This window comes from Staurois parvus, unplaced genomic scaffold (assembly GCF_062004578.1).
Source record: "Staurois parvus isolate SC_StPar_1 unplaced genomic scaffold, SC_StPar_1.0 ptg000449l, whole genome shotgun sequence".
NCBI classification, from domain to species: Eukaryota; Metazoa; Chordata; class Amphibia; order Anura; family Ranidae; genus Staurois; species Staurois parvus.
In genome coordinates, this window is record NW_028318245.1 from 7,540,001 (window position 1) to 7,554,111 (window position 14,111).

Sequence of the window (14,111 nt, forward strand, 5' to 3'; positions counted from 1 at the left end):
TTCCCCACCTTCCAGCCCGGGCGCTTTCCCCACCTTCCAGCCCGGACGCTTTCCCCACCTTCCAGCCCGGACGCTTTCCCCCCCTTCCAGCCCGGACGCTTTCCCCCCCCTTCCAGCCCGGACGCTCCCCCCCCCCCTTCCAGCCCGGACGCTTCCCCCCCCCCCCTTCCAGCCCGGACGCTTCCCCCCCCCCTTCCAGCCCGGACGCTCCCCCCCCCCTTCCAGCCCGGACGCTCCCCCCCCCTTCCAGCCCGGACGCTTTCCCCCCCCTTCCAGTCCGGACGCTTCCCCCCCCCCCTTTTCAGTCCGGACGCTTCCCCCCCCCCCTTTTCAGTCCGGACGCTTTCCCCCCCTTCCAGTCCGGACACTATAACCCCCTTCCAGTCTGGACACTTTCACCCCCTTCCTGTCCAGGCCAATTTTCAGCTTTCAGCGCTATCACAATTACGCGGTCATGCAACACTGTACCCATATGAATTTTTTTGAGACAGATAAAGCTTTATTTTGGTGGTATTTATTCACCGCTGGGATTTTTATTTTTTTTGCTATGTAAATGAAAAAGTCCAAAAATTTTGAAACAAAGTGTTTTTCTTATAAAAGTTTGCAAATAAATAAATTTTCATCATAAATCTTGGCCAAAATTTATTCCGTTATCTTTTTAGTAAAAAAAAATAACCCAAATTAGTTTATAACCAAAAACTATAATTTTTAAACATTTTTTTTTAATTTGTATTTTTTTATATTATTATTTGTTTTTTTTTACATACTATCACCCTAGCAGTACAGGAAGAACCACGAAAATCGGCCAATGACATTGCCTCGCTAACGGTGCAAAAATCGGCCGATTATTCTTTCGGATGAAAAATTGGGCAATAAACGAACTGTCTATGGCCTGCATTAGTCTGGGTGAAAAGCCCATCTAGTTCAAGCAAAAAAAAGTTATCCTATACCCAACATTGATCCAGAGGAAGGCAAAAAAACCCAGCAAAGCATTTTCCAATTTGCTCCTGCAGGGGAAAAAATTCCTTCCTGATCCCCCAAGAGGCAATCGGATATTCCCTGGATCAACTTTACCTATGAATGTTAGTATCCACACTACGAGTGAAGTCCAAGGAGGTGCATGACACCCCCTGAACTTCTATTATTTATATCTGACAGGTTTATGGCTCTGCCTGAGCATACACTGACACACTCAGGGCTGTGAAAGAGAGGCAGACAAAGCAGTTATGTCTGTCCTTCCCCTCTGCTGCCCATTCAAAGAAGCCTTTGTATTTTTTGTATTAATTCACATAATACAAAGGCTCCTGTGAATGGGCAGGAGGAAGGGAGGGACGGGCATAGGAGCTGTAGCAACTCTAATTTTGAGATGCTTAGACCTGAAGCATCAGTGTTGGGCTCTCGGAAATACAGTGATAGCCGTCTTCCAGGAGTGCAAGAAAACTCATGTAAATAATAAGAGATCTGTCCAGGAGATGCCATGCACCTCCCTAGACTTAACTCCTTGTGAGCCTTCACTTTTTTACAAAGGAGCTGAATCCCTGGAATTCAAGTTTAATCCAATACCTGCGATGAACATACTGGCCCGAGGAAGGGAATAAAGCTTTCATTTTTATTCTGTCTCCTTAACAGAATGGCATTAGCACTTTATTCTCCATGGTCCCCCTGTATGCAGGCAGGAAGCCATCCTCTCTTGCTCGCTTCTGAGATGGACTATGGGCCGTGTAGTGTGCATCGAGCAGCGTGCATGATCGCAACGAATGTTCATTGGTTGTTCCACACTGGATTCGAATAGGAACACAATCGGTAATTTCTCGTTTTGCCTTAACAGGATATATGGCTAGAGCTGTCGATCTGTGCACAGGTACACTTTAAAACTGAAGTCTAATCTGCGTATATTTTTCCTTCATTGGCTCCTCCCCCCTCATCAACATGTTAAATGAAAATAATAAAACATTTTGTTTTTTTTTACATACCTTACTATAGGCCCAATAACATTATCTCTGTGCTTCCATATGCAATGCAAGCAGATCGTGGCTGATGGGAGGGGCCAACAGGGTGCAATGCAGGCAGATCATGGCTGATGGGAGGGGCCAACAGGGTGCTGTGCATAGCTTCAAGAAAACATCACAGCACCCCGCCTCAGTATTCCTCTCACAGGAGCCCTCAGTCCTTATACAAGCAGTGGGCTGGCTCTTGGGAGGAGTTATGTAAATCTGCCCGGTGAATGTCAGTCTGGAGGAGCGGGCAGTCCTACACAGGCTGTATCTGTATGTGCTGCTGAGCCGCTATGATGGAAAGAACTGAAATCCAATGTATGAAAGGGGGCTGTGTAGCAATCGTGCACACAGAGATGGATGTGAACCTCCATTTTGGCAAAGACCTCCATCTTCTATCATTTTGTATTCCCAAATCAGATTCCCTCATCCCCCCTCCCTCTCTGTTGAGTGACACGTGGTCCCTGGATGCTGAGTTCAAAAAGGCATCAAGGCTCATGGCTATAAACCCCAATTAGCCTGGCCCCCGTATGTCTGCGAGACTCTGCTTGGAAAAGGATCGTAAAACCATAAACCAGTCCTTCGCTGAGCTCCAAAGACATTCCAGATAAGCCATAAAGCAGACATCACATTCAAGATCCACTTTCCCCTATGATTACATACCTTGGAATATGAAAGACTTACATAAAAACCGGGCATATATTCAGACCGGTCACTTTAATACAAGTCGTCTGATATATTACACCCCCTATCTGACATCTACAGGAGAGCAGAAAATGATTTCTCCTCAACCATCCCAGCAGGTATGTCATATTTCATACCTAGACGTTCAGCAAATGAATCTGCGTATTATTCTACCCGTAGATAGAATGTTACACGTACCTAGGAAAAGTTATTGACCATAGTATAATTTGTGAGGGATTTGGTCATAGCCTGAGCTCCCCGCCTACAACACCCCTCCCCAAATGAGGCGATTGGTTTTCTGCTTTAAGGAGACACCCTGCTGAGTTCCTAGAAAAAGGCTGTTAAGTTAAGCTTAAGCTGAGCTGCATTGAGCTACGTTGAAGAAATCTCCCTTTTAACATCGGAACCAACTTTGGGAGATAAGGCGCCCTTCTGCTCTGAAACTTGATCTGCTTAAACCAAGACGTTTGGCAAGTACTTTACCTCCCTAAATTTCTTTCTGTTATCTCTTTGCTGTGTTATTGCTCGCTGTATATTTATATATATATATATATATATATATATATATATATATATTGGCTACAACTTTTTCTGTAAATATTTTTATTGCACCCTTTTGACCTTTTAGTAATAAATCTTACTTTCTGAAAGCTCTTTAATGCAAACTAAGAACCCCTGTCTCTGAAGAGCGCTACTGTGTGTTTAAACCTTTATATATCCCTGCCTGCGTTGACAGTGGTATCCAGACGATTATTCAACATCATAGTGTTATTGCTGATATTGCTGAGTTTCCTCTTTCTCTGTACAAAAAGGAGGTGGTGGCAATGTGAAGGGTTAATGGCGTAATTAACCTGACCCTGTAACAATCGCTCCCAGGCTGCAAGTACACAGATTGTGGTCCATTAGCTGGAAAATCTTTGTGCAGGGTGCAGCTGGGCGTGGCATTGTTACGCACATGACAGCGCGGTTTTAGATTGGCTAGTCCTTCGGTCACGAGTTTGGTGAGAAGGGCTGGGGTCTGGCGCCGCGATCGTCACAGGCGGAGCCAGGGAGAGTCAGGCTGGAGAGGAAAGGGATAGTTGATGCTTGACATCCTCCAGCCAGAGGCGGGCTCTACCATACATATTTTCCATTTTATGTTTGTTTTCTCACCAGGAGGCCCCATCTTCCGTCTTAAAACAGGATCCCTTTCAATATTTTTTTTTTGGAACACATTTTTTTCTCTGAACTGAATTGTAAGGCCCGTTTTAGCAATTGATATGCCCGTCTGCGCACCCCTGTACATCATTATAGTCAAGAGTATCACTATAGGAAAACTATTTTATTAGACAAAATATCTGACAAATTGTCCTGCAAAAATGTTCCTTCAAGAACAAAAATAACCTTTTATTTCTATAAAATATGAATAATGTTTTATGTAAATCAGGGGTCTCCAAACTGTCCTTCAGGATTTAGAGGCGTCGGACTGTGGCCAGTGGGAGTAAAAAATGCCAAATCTATCAGTGCTCCATCCTTGGTTTTAAAGGGAGGAATAGTGTCCCCTTGTTGGTATCAATAGGAAGGATAGTGGCCCATAGATGGTGCCAGTAGGGGGAATGGTGGCCCATTTTTGATGTCAGTGGGAGGAATAGTGCTACATCGTTGATGTCATTGAGAAGAATGGTGCCCCATCATTGGTGTCCGTGGGAAGAATGGTGCCCCATCGTTAATGTCAGTAAGAAGAATGGTGCCCCATCGATGTCAGTAAGAAGAATGGTGGCCCATCGTTGATGTCAGTGAGAAGAATGGTGCCCCATCGTTGATGTCAGTGAGAAGAATGGTGCCCCATCGTTGATGTCAGTGGGAAGAATGGTGCCCCATCGTTGATGTCAGCGAGAAGAATGGTGCCCCATCGTTGATGTCAGTGAGAAGAATGGTGCCCCATCGTTGATGTCAGCGAGAAGAATGGTGCCCCATCGTTGATGTCAGTAAGAAGAATGGTGCCCCATCGTTGATGTCAGTGAGAAGAATGGTGCCCCAATCCTTGATGTCAGTGAGAAGAATGGTGCCCCAATCCTTGATGTCAGTGGGAAGAATGGTGCCCCATCGTTGATGTCAGTGAAAAGAATGGTGCCCCATCGTTGATGTCAGTGGGAAGAATGGTGCCCCATCGTTGATGTCAGTGAGAAGAATGGTGCCCCATTGTTGATGTCAGTGAGAAAAATGGTGCCCTATCGTTGATGTCAGTGGGAAGAATGGTGCCCCATCTTTGATGTCAGTGGGAAGAATGGTGCCCCATCTTTGATGTCAGTGGGAAGAATGGTGCCCCATCGTTGATGTCAGTGGGAAGAATGGTGCCCCATCATTGATGTCAGCAAGAAGAATGGTGCCCCATCGCTGATGTCAGTAAAAAGAATGGTGCCCCATCGTTGATGTCAGTGGGAAGAATGGTGCCCCATCGTTGATGTCAGTAAGAAGAATGGTGCCCCATCGTTGATGTCCGTGGGAAGAATGGTGCCCCATCGTTGATGTCAGTAAGAAGAATCATTGATGTCAGTGGGAAGAATGGTGCCCCATCTTTAATGTCAGTGGGAAGAATGGTGCCCCATCGTTGATGTCAGTGGGAAGAATGGTGCCCCATCTTTGATGTCAGTAAGAGGAATAGTGCCCCATCGTTGAGGTCAGTAAGAAGAATGGTGCCCCATCGTTGATGTCAGTAAAAAGAATGGTGCCCCATCGTTGATGTCAGTGGGAAGAATGGTGCCCCATCGTTGATGTCAGTGGGAAGAATGGTGCCCCATCGTTGATGTCAGCAAGAAGAATGGTGCCCCATCGTTGATGTCAGTAAAAAGAATGGTGCCCAATCGTTGATGTCAGTAAGAAGAATGGTGCCCCATCGTTGATGTCCGTGGGAAGAATGGTGCCCCATCGTTGATGTCAGTAAGAAGAATCGTTGATGTCAGTGGGAAGAATGGTGCCCCATCTTTAATGTCAGTGGGAAGAATGGTGCCCCATCGTTGATGTCAGTGGGAAGAATGGTGCCCCATCTTTGATGTCAGTAAGAGGAATAGTGCCCCATCGTTGAGGTCAGTAAGAAGAATGGTGCCCCATCGTTGATGTCAGTAAAAAGAATGGTGCCCCATCGTTGATGTCAGTGGGAAGAATGGTGCCCCATCGTTGATGTCAGTGGGAAGAATGGTGCCCCATCATTGATGTCAGTGGGAAGAATGGTGCCCCATCGTTGATGTCAGTGGGAAGAATGGTGCCCCATCGTTGATGTCAGTAAGAAGAATGGTGCCCCATCGTTGATGTCAGTGGGAAGAATGGTGCCCCATCTTTAATGTCAGTGGGAAGAATGGTGCCCCATCGTTGATGTCAGTGGGAAGAATGGTGCCCCATCTTTGATGTCAGTAAGAGGAATAGTGCCCCATCGTTGAGGTCAGTAAGAAGAATGGTGCCCATCGTTGATGTCAGTGGGAAGAATGGTGCCCCATCGTTGATGTCAGTGGGAAGAATGGTGCCCCATCTTTGATGTCAGTGGAAGAATGGTGCCCCATCGTTGATGTCAGTGGGAAGAATGGTGCCCCTTCGTTGATGTCAGTAAGAAGAATGGTGCCCCAACGTTGATGTCAGTAAGAAGAATGGTGCCCCATCGTTGATGTCAGTGGGAAGAATGGTGCCCCATCGTTGATGTCAGTGGGAAGAATGGTGCCCATCTTTGATGTCAGTAAGAAGAATGGTGCCCCATCGTTGATGTCAGTGGGAGGAATAGTGCCCCATCGCTGATATAAGTGAGAAGAATGGTTCCCCATCGTTGATGTCAGTGAGAAGAATGGTACCCCATCGTTGATGTCAGTGGGAGGAATAGTGCCTCATTGTTGATGTAAGTGGGAGGAACAGTGCCCCATCATTGGTTTTATTGGGAAGAATAGTGTCCTATTGTTGGTATCAATAGGAAGAATAGTAGCCCATAGATGGTGTCAGTAGGGGGAATGGTGGCCCATTATTGGTGTCAGTGGGAAGAATAGTGCACCATCGTTGATATCAGTGGGAAGAATGGTGCCCCATCGTTAATGTAAGTGGGAGGAATAGTGTCTTCATAATTGGTTTTAAAGGGAGGAATAGTGTCCAGTTATTGGTATCAATAGGAAGAATAGTGACCCATAGATGGTGACAGTAGGGGGAATGGTGGCCCATTATTGGTGTCAGGGGGAGGAATAGTGTCCCATCATTGATGTCAGTGGGAAGAATGGTTCCTCGTTAATGTAAGTGGGAGGAATAGTGTCCTCATAATTGGTTTTAAAGGGAGGAATAGTGTCCAGTTTTTGGTATCAATAAGAAGAATATTGGTCCATGGATGGTGTCAGTAGTGGGAATGGTGGCCCATTATTGGTGTAAGTGGGCGGAATAGTGCCCCATTGTTGTTTTCAGTGGGAGGAATAGTGCCCCATCATTGGTTTTATTGGGAAGAATAGTGTCCTATTGTTGGTATCGATAGGAAGTATAGTAGCCCATAGATGGTGTCAGTAGGGGGAATGGTGGCCCATTATTGGTGTCAGTGGGAGGAATATTGCCCCATCGTTGATGTCAGTGGGAAGAATGGTGCCCCATCGTTAACGTAAGTGGGAGGAATAGTGTCCCCATAATTGGTTTTAAAAAGAGGAATAGTGTCTAGTTGGTATCAAGAGGAAGAATAGTGGTCCATAAATGGTGTCAGTAGGGGGAATGGTGGCCCATTATTGGTGTCAGTTGGTGAACCAGTGCCACATAAAGGCAACCAAAGGGCCACATCCAGCCCCTGGGCTGCAGTTTGGAGACCACTGATGCAAATGTATCTATACTTTGCCTTCAAAACACAATGTCTACTTATTATAATGCATATTGTTCGTGGTCCTAAAACCTTGTACTTTCTCCTCCCAATACGGACTGTTAATGCTCCACCAAACTCTGCTTGTAATCTTTGTGCCTTCGCTGGTGTTTGCCCAGGGATGAGCGGTCGCAAAAGGCCATCCCACATTCCGAGCACACAAATGGTTTCTCTCCCATGTGACGTCGAAGGTGAATGACCAAGGAAGACTTGTCGCTGTAGTTCCTGTTGCACTCAGAGCAGTTGAAGCGTTTCTCGCCGGTGTGGGTTTGGTAGTGCCTGGTCAGGTTGCGTTCTTCACTGAAGACTCTCTCGCACTCGGTGCAGGCATAGCACTTCTCCTGGGAGTGGACGTTCATGTGCTTGGTGAGCGAGGACTTGTACGTGTAACGTCGGCCGCATTCCGAACACACAAAGGGCTTTGTTCCAGTGTGAAGCCTCTGGTGGATCACCAAAGACAATTTGTTCCTGAGATCCTTACCGCATTCTGAGCACCGACATTCTTTCTCAGTAGCGTGGATTTTCTTGTGCCGGGCAAGCTTCCCTTTTTCCGCAAATCCTTTCCCACACTCTTCGCACGCAAAGGGCCTCTCACCCGTGTGGGATCGTTGATGCCTCAACAGCTTCCCTTTCTCTGTGAAGCGTTTTCCGCACATCTCGCACTCAAAGGGCTTTTCACCCGTGTGAATTCTCCGATGGACGACAAACTGTTTGTTGTTGCTGAAACACTTCCCACACTCTGTACATTCAAAAGGCTTCTCTTCAAGGTGGGTTATTTGGTGGACTAGATTGGTGTTGCATGGGAAACTTTTTAGAAAGTCTGTGCATTTTTCGCCTCTGTGCGTTCGTAGATGTCTGCCTAACTTACCCTTTTCTGCAAACTGTTTCCCACATTCAGAGCAGCTGTAGGGTTTCTCCCCCGTATGGGTCCTTTCATGCCGGATCAACTTCCCTTTCTCGGCAAATCGCTTACCGCACAAAATACACGGGAACGGTCTTTCCCCTGTGTGTGTTCTCTCATGGACAACCACTTGAGCTTTGGTGAGAAAACACTTCCCGCACTCGTGACACTCAAAGGGTTTTTCACACGAGTGAGTCTTGTGGTGGGAGGTAAGCTGTCCCTGACTTTGGAAGCATTTCCCACACTCCGAGCAGACAAATGGTTCCTCCCCCATGTGAGATCTTTGGTGAAAAACCAGTTGAGAATTGCGTGGAAAACATTCACCACACTCAAAGCATTCGTACAGTCTTGGTTGCCCAGAAGTCATTTGACGGCCACCATGTGTCCTCTTTGTCAGACACCTTCTCGATTCGCAACTCTGGAAAGTTTCTTTTTCAACATGATCTCTTCGGTGCTTGTTTAGACTTGAAATGTCGCTGAAGAACTTCTCACTCTCAGCACATACAAACGTAGTCCCATCAGGCGTGTGGGCCGTGTCAGAAACAGTCCCCTCTTGACATGAAAATGAGGCCTCCACTGGCTTAGCATACAAAGGTTTCATAGGACCATCAGGTAAATACTTTTCATCGTCATCATCCGTGAGTTTGTTACATGAGTCAGAAGCCCTCTTAATGAGGAGAGAAATATCTGTGGATGAAGAAGCATCGGTGTTGCTGAGATTGTTTTCTTCGCTTAAGAGGGGCTCCTCCTTAAAATACATAAAGTTTGTACAAGGTTTGGACAGGTCAGGGTATGGAAGGTGTTCTCCAACTGGGGGAGTTCTCGTCTTAATATGAGTAGATGGATGAGTAAGTGTGGAAGAGTCAGGATGGGAGAAATGTTCCACAACTGGAAGAAGTCCCTCAACACTATGAGTAGACCAATATTTTGTATGACGTGTTGGTGTGGAGATGTCAGGATGGGGGAAATGTTCTACAACTGGAAGAGGTTCCTCACCATTATGAGCAGACTGATATTTTGTATGATGTGTAGGTTTGGAGATGGCAAGATGGAGGAGGTGGTCTTTAGCTGACAGGGGTTCCTCCTTTACAGAAGTCATGGAATAATGGGTATGATGTGTAGGAGTGAAAAGAGGGAAATGTTGCTCTTCATAAGAGGTTACCTCCTCCTTAACAGATGACCCTTGCGAATGACCCGCAGGAGTTGATGTGTCTGAGTGTGGGACATGTTCTTCTTGACATGAAAGGGGTTCCACCTTTATTCTGGTAGCTTTAGCATAGTCTGCAGGTCTAGGATTCTCAGGCTGTGGGGGTTGTTCTGCACATGAGAGAGGTTCCTCTTTAATATAGGTAGGAGAATAATGCATAGATCCTGGAGGCCTAGTCATGTCAATGAGTGGGAGCTGGACTAGCACCAACCTGGAGTGCTTGTTTCTTGTCATTGTAAGTATCCTCTCCTTGTCATTCAACATATCCATATTGAAGGTTCTGATCTCTGGACCCTCCTTGGTTGGGTTTATAGACCAGGATATAGACATCGGGAAGTAATAGACTCTGGTCCTGTACACACCTGTGGAAAAAAAAACCGCATGATATAAGATCCCTATTGAGGACAATAAAGTCAAAAAAAGTTTATTTTGCTCGACTTGGCCTTATTTTTGGTGGACAGAGGTTTGCATTAAAGCGCAGCTAAAGTAAAAAATTAACATATAGAACGGTTAAAACCCAACATCCGTGTCCCATTAGGGTGATCTCCCTTCACTTCCTATCTCAGAAACTCAACAGGAAGCCAAAAAGATTCCTCTAGAAAATGGAAAACCTCTCCCAGACAGTTGTCACCAGAACACGTCTTCCTTCCTTCTACTGCTGTTCTGGTGACAACACAAAACTTGGTATTTTTTGTGACCCCCTCCACCCAGTCTCGGTAGCAGTGGTCGCCAGGGCAAGCAGAGAGGTCGAATCTCCCCAATGGAAGATACATACAGCAATAAACTAGGGTTGGACCATTTCTCGAAAATAATTTGCCAGGCTGGAGATTTCACTGCGAGGAGTTGAACTAACAGAGTTATACCTTCAACAATGTTTACCGAGGCAAAGACGTGAACCCAAAATAACAACTATACAGTTAGTAGATAATCTATACCAGGGGGTCTTTAAACTTTTTAAACAAAGGGCCAGTTTATGGTCCTTCACTTTAGGAGGGGGTAGACTAGGGCCATTGGCTGTAGAAAATGTCCTGGCATCAGTGGGAGTAAACAACGCCCTATCTTTGGTGTCAGTGTGAGGAATTGTGCCCCACCATTGGTGTCATTGAATGGGAAGAATCATGCCCCATTGTTGGTGTCATTGGGAGGAATAGTGCCCCATTGTTGTTTTCATTGGGTGGGAAGAATCTTGCCCCATCTTTGGTGTCACTGGGAGGAATTGTGCCCCATTGTTGTTTTCATTGGGTGGGAAGAATCTTGTCCCATCTTTGGTGTCACTCATCCACCTTACTAACCATTCTGTATCAGTCACCCCTCTCTGCCAATCCCTCCACTGGCCTCCACTCAGTGTCCTCCACCCCTCTCTGCCAATCCCTCCACTGGCCTCCACTCACTGTCCTCCACCCCTCTCTGCCAATCCCTCCACTGGCCTCCACTCAGTGTCCTCCATCCCTTTCTGCCAATCCCTCCACTGGCCTCCACTCAGTGTCCTCCATCCCTCTCTGCCAATCCCTCCACTGGCTTCCCATTACCCAATGGATACAATTCAAAACATTAACAATAACATATAAAGCCATCTATAAGTCCGCCCCCAAATTACATCACCGATCTTGTCTCCAAATACCACCCAAACCGTACTCTCCGCTTATCACACGATCTCCTACTCTCTAGTTCCCTTGTCTCCAGGACTTCTCCAGAGCTTCCCCCACCTTCTGGAACTCTCTACCCCAATTTATCAGCCTATCGCCTACTCTGCTCACTTTTAGGCGATCTCTGAAAACCTATCTCTTCAGGGAAGCCTATCCTGCCCTCAGCTAATAATAGAATCTTCTACTCCTTCTACCAGTCCATCCCCCACAGTTACTACCTTTTGTACCACTAGCCCCTCCCTCCTAGATTGTAAGCTCCAAGGAGCAGGGCCCTCCTAACCCTCTTGTATTGAACTGTATTGTTGCTGAGCAAACTGTTGGCGCTATATAAATCCTGTATAATAAGAATAATAATTGTGCCCCATTGTTGTTTTCATTGGGTGGGAAGAATCTTGCACCATCTTTGGTGTCACTGGGAGGAATTGTGCCCCATTATTGGTTTCATTGGGTTGGAACTGTGCCCCATTGTTGGTGACAGATGATGAAATATTGCCCCAAAGGGCCACATAGAAACTAACAAGGGACCAGAGTTTGGAGACCATTACTCTATGCCCAGTTAATGCTGTGTTGTCATCCCCCACACTTAGGTTGTCCAAAACCGCCACCATCAATGACATCAACCACTTCCATCACTGTTCTTGTGACTACCTCTCAGTCCAGCAGCCCAGAGACTTGAATTCTTGCTCCCACACAGGAAATGAAGAGTGGGCTGAGCAAAGGATTCTGGGAGATGTAGTCTATTACCAACCTAAGGGGGATGTCACTGATGAGCTACAAAAAAATGGCGGCAAGAGTTCTGCTGAGCTCTCTTCTTTAGATCATGCTGTATTCAAAATATGTTCAAATGTATTAAGAAATTAATTAAAAGTAAAACGGAAGAATTTTAGCTTCTATGAGTCGCGTTTTCAGTTCGTTGTGTAAACTAGGGCTACAGGAACATGGCCGCCCGCCGACAGACCCCCTCTACGTTGGCCTCTAGCGTCTAAAGTAGCTGAAGACATCGCGGCAGTTGGGCCAGTCAGAGTTGGGAGGGGCGTGGCCTTGCCGTCGTTGTAGAAGTCAGTGGCACACACAAACTGGAAGTCTGTGGTCGGGACTATTTCCGGTTTTGATTTAACTTTTGTTTATGGAATTGTCCAATGTGTATCATAATTAGGAGTTGTTAGGATATTATTGGTATTATTTGGTAACAATTATAATGATTGTATTTTAAAAAAGTAATAAGCTTTGTAAAATGTATCCAATTATAAAAAAAGGAAAAAAAATTACCTTTGCATGTTATACCTCCCTGGTTTTAATGACAATTGTACCATTTCCTTCATTATTCATACCTGTTGGTCCTGCCCTTATAATGGAGATTAAGCCACTTCCTGCAAAAGGGTGACAACGCTGTGAAAATATCCGCAGCATTGTCACCCTCTCCTGTTAGCTGCAGCTGAAGTCGTAATGCTGCCTTCTATCCAAGCAGCCCGGCAGTGTCACCCCTGAGGCAGGTCACTCCCACTGCCAGTCCTGTCCTTTTTCATTCGTCAATCTAGCCTGGAGGGTGTAGAAAGGGATGCTGGGAGTTGAAGTCCAGGGCACTGGAAGCAACACTTCCAACACGGCAAATAAAGGTGGGCGGATGATGACGAAGGAAGGGGTTGGCTGGTGGTGGCTAATGAAGGTGGGAAGATGATGGAGGGAGGGATTGGTCGATGAAGGTGAGTGAATGATGAAGGAGGCAGGGATTGGGCAGTGGTGGTTGAATAAAGTGGGTGGATTATGACGGATGAAGGGGTTGGTTGGTGGTAGCTGATGAAGGTAGGAAGATGAGAAAGGAGGGAGGAATTGGTCGATGGTGAGTGAATGATGAAGGAGGCACAGATTGGGCGATGGTGGTTGATGAAGGTGGGCAGATGATAACGGAGGAAGGGGTTGGTTGGTGGTGGCTGATGAAGGAGGGAGGGATTGGTCGATGAAGGTGAATGAATGATGATGGAGGCAGGGATTGGGCAGTGGTGGTTGATGAAGGTGGGCGGATGATAACGGAGGAAGGGGTTGGTTGGTGGTAGATGATGAAGGTGGGAAGATGATGAATTGATTGGTGGATGCCAGTGAAGGTGGGTGGATAGTGCAGAACAGAGGAGTTGTTCAGTGGTGGCCAATAAGGTTGATGGATGGTGGAGAAGAAAGGGGGGGTTCATGGTGGCAATTGAATGTGGGTGAAGAATTACAAAAGAAGGGAGTTGGTCAGTGTGGCCAATGAAGGTGGCTGGATGATGAAGTAATGGGGCTTTTTTTGGCACTCTGCCTCTCTTTCTGCTACCAAGATGTAGACCTGTAGTAGTTGACATTCACCCAGAACAACCTTCTTAATGCCCAACTCCAGAATTTTGGGCTTCCCCCCTCCAATATCGATTGACTTCAGCCCCTGATGGACCCCACTGGCAGTATTTTTATTGTTTTAATAATACCTTTTCCAGGCTTCTCATATGATACATAGGGTCTCCTCCAGGCTTGGTGGTTTAACTGATGCAGTGAGCGTTGTTGGTGGCACCATGCCAGCATCAGTATCTGCAGTGGTATAGGCTGTAAAGCTTAGCACTCGCAGCAGGCGCTCAGTCTTCTGGGTTCAGTGATGATAGGCATCATCCAACCCAAAAGATTGAGGACCACTTGTGGTGGAGACGTGGTACTGTGGGGAACAGCTCTTCATTGAAGGCGAGTGTTGAAATGTAGATTGTTTTTTTTCCACATCTGGATGACCTTTTTTAAAGAATTAAATTTTGCCTGCAATTGATTTTTGCCAACTTACCTTCCACAAAAGAGTCAAGTATTGTGTGAGGTCTGA

The 14,111-nt window shown here is 46.3% G+C and overlaps 1 protein-coding gene across 1 annotated transcript; it reads right to left on the reverse strand.

Annotated features, from left to right (window-relative positions):
• Positions 1-3,984: 3,984 nt before the first annotated feature.
• Positions 3,985-11,976, reverse strand: LOC149453526 (uncharacterized). Its single transcript, XM_089688279.1, has 2 exons — positions 11,927-11,976; positions 3,985-9,994 (listed from the first exon to the last, which is right to left on the reverse strand). The coding sequence occupies exon 2, from the start codon at positions 9,960-9,962 to the stop codon at positions 7,587-7,589; it is 2,376 nt and encodes a 791-aa protein (XP_089544405.1). The 5' UTR covers positions 9,963-9,994; positions 11,927-11,976; the 3' UTR covers positions 3,985-7,586.
• Positions 11,977-14,111: the final 2,135 nt, after the last annotated feature.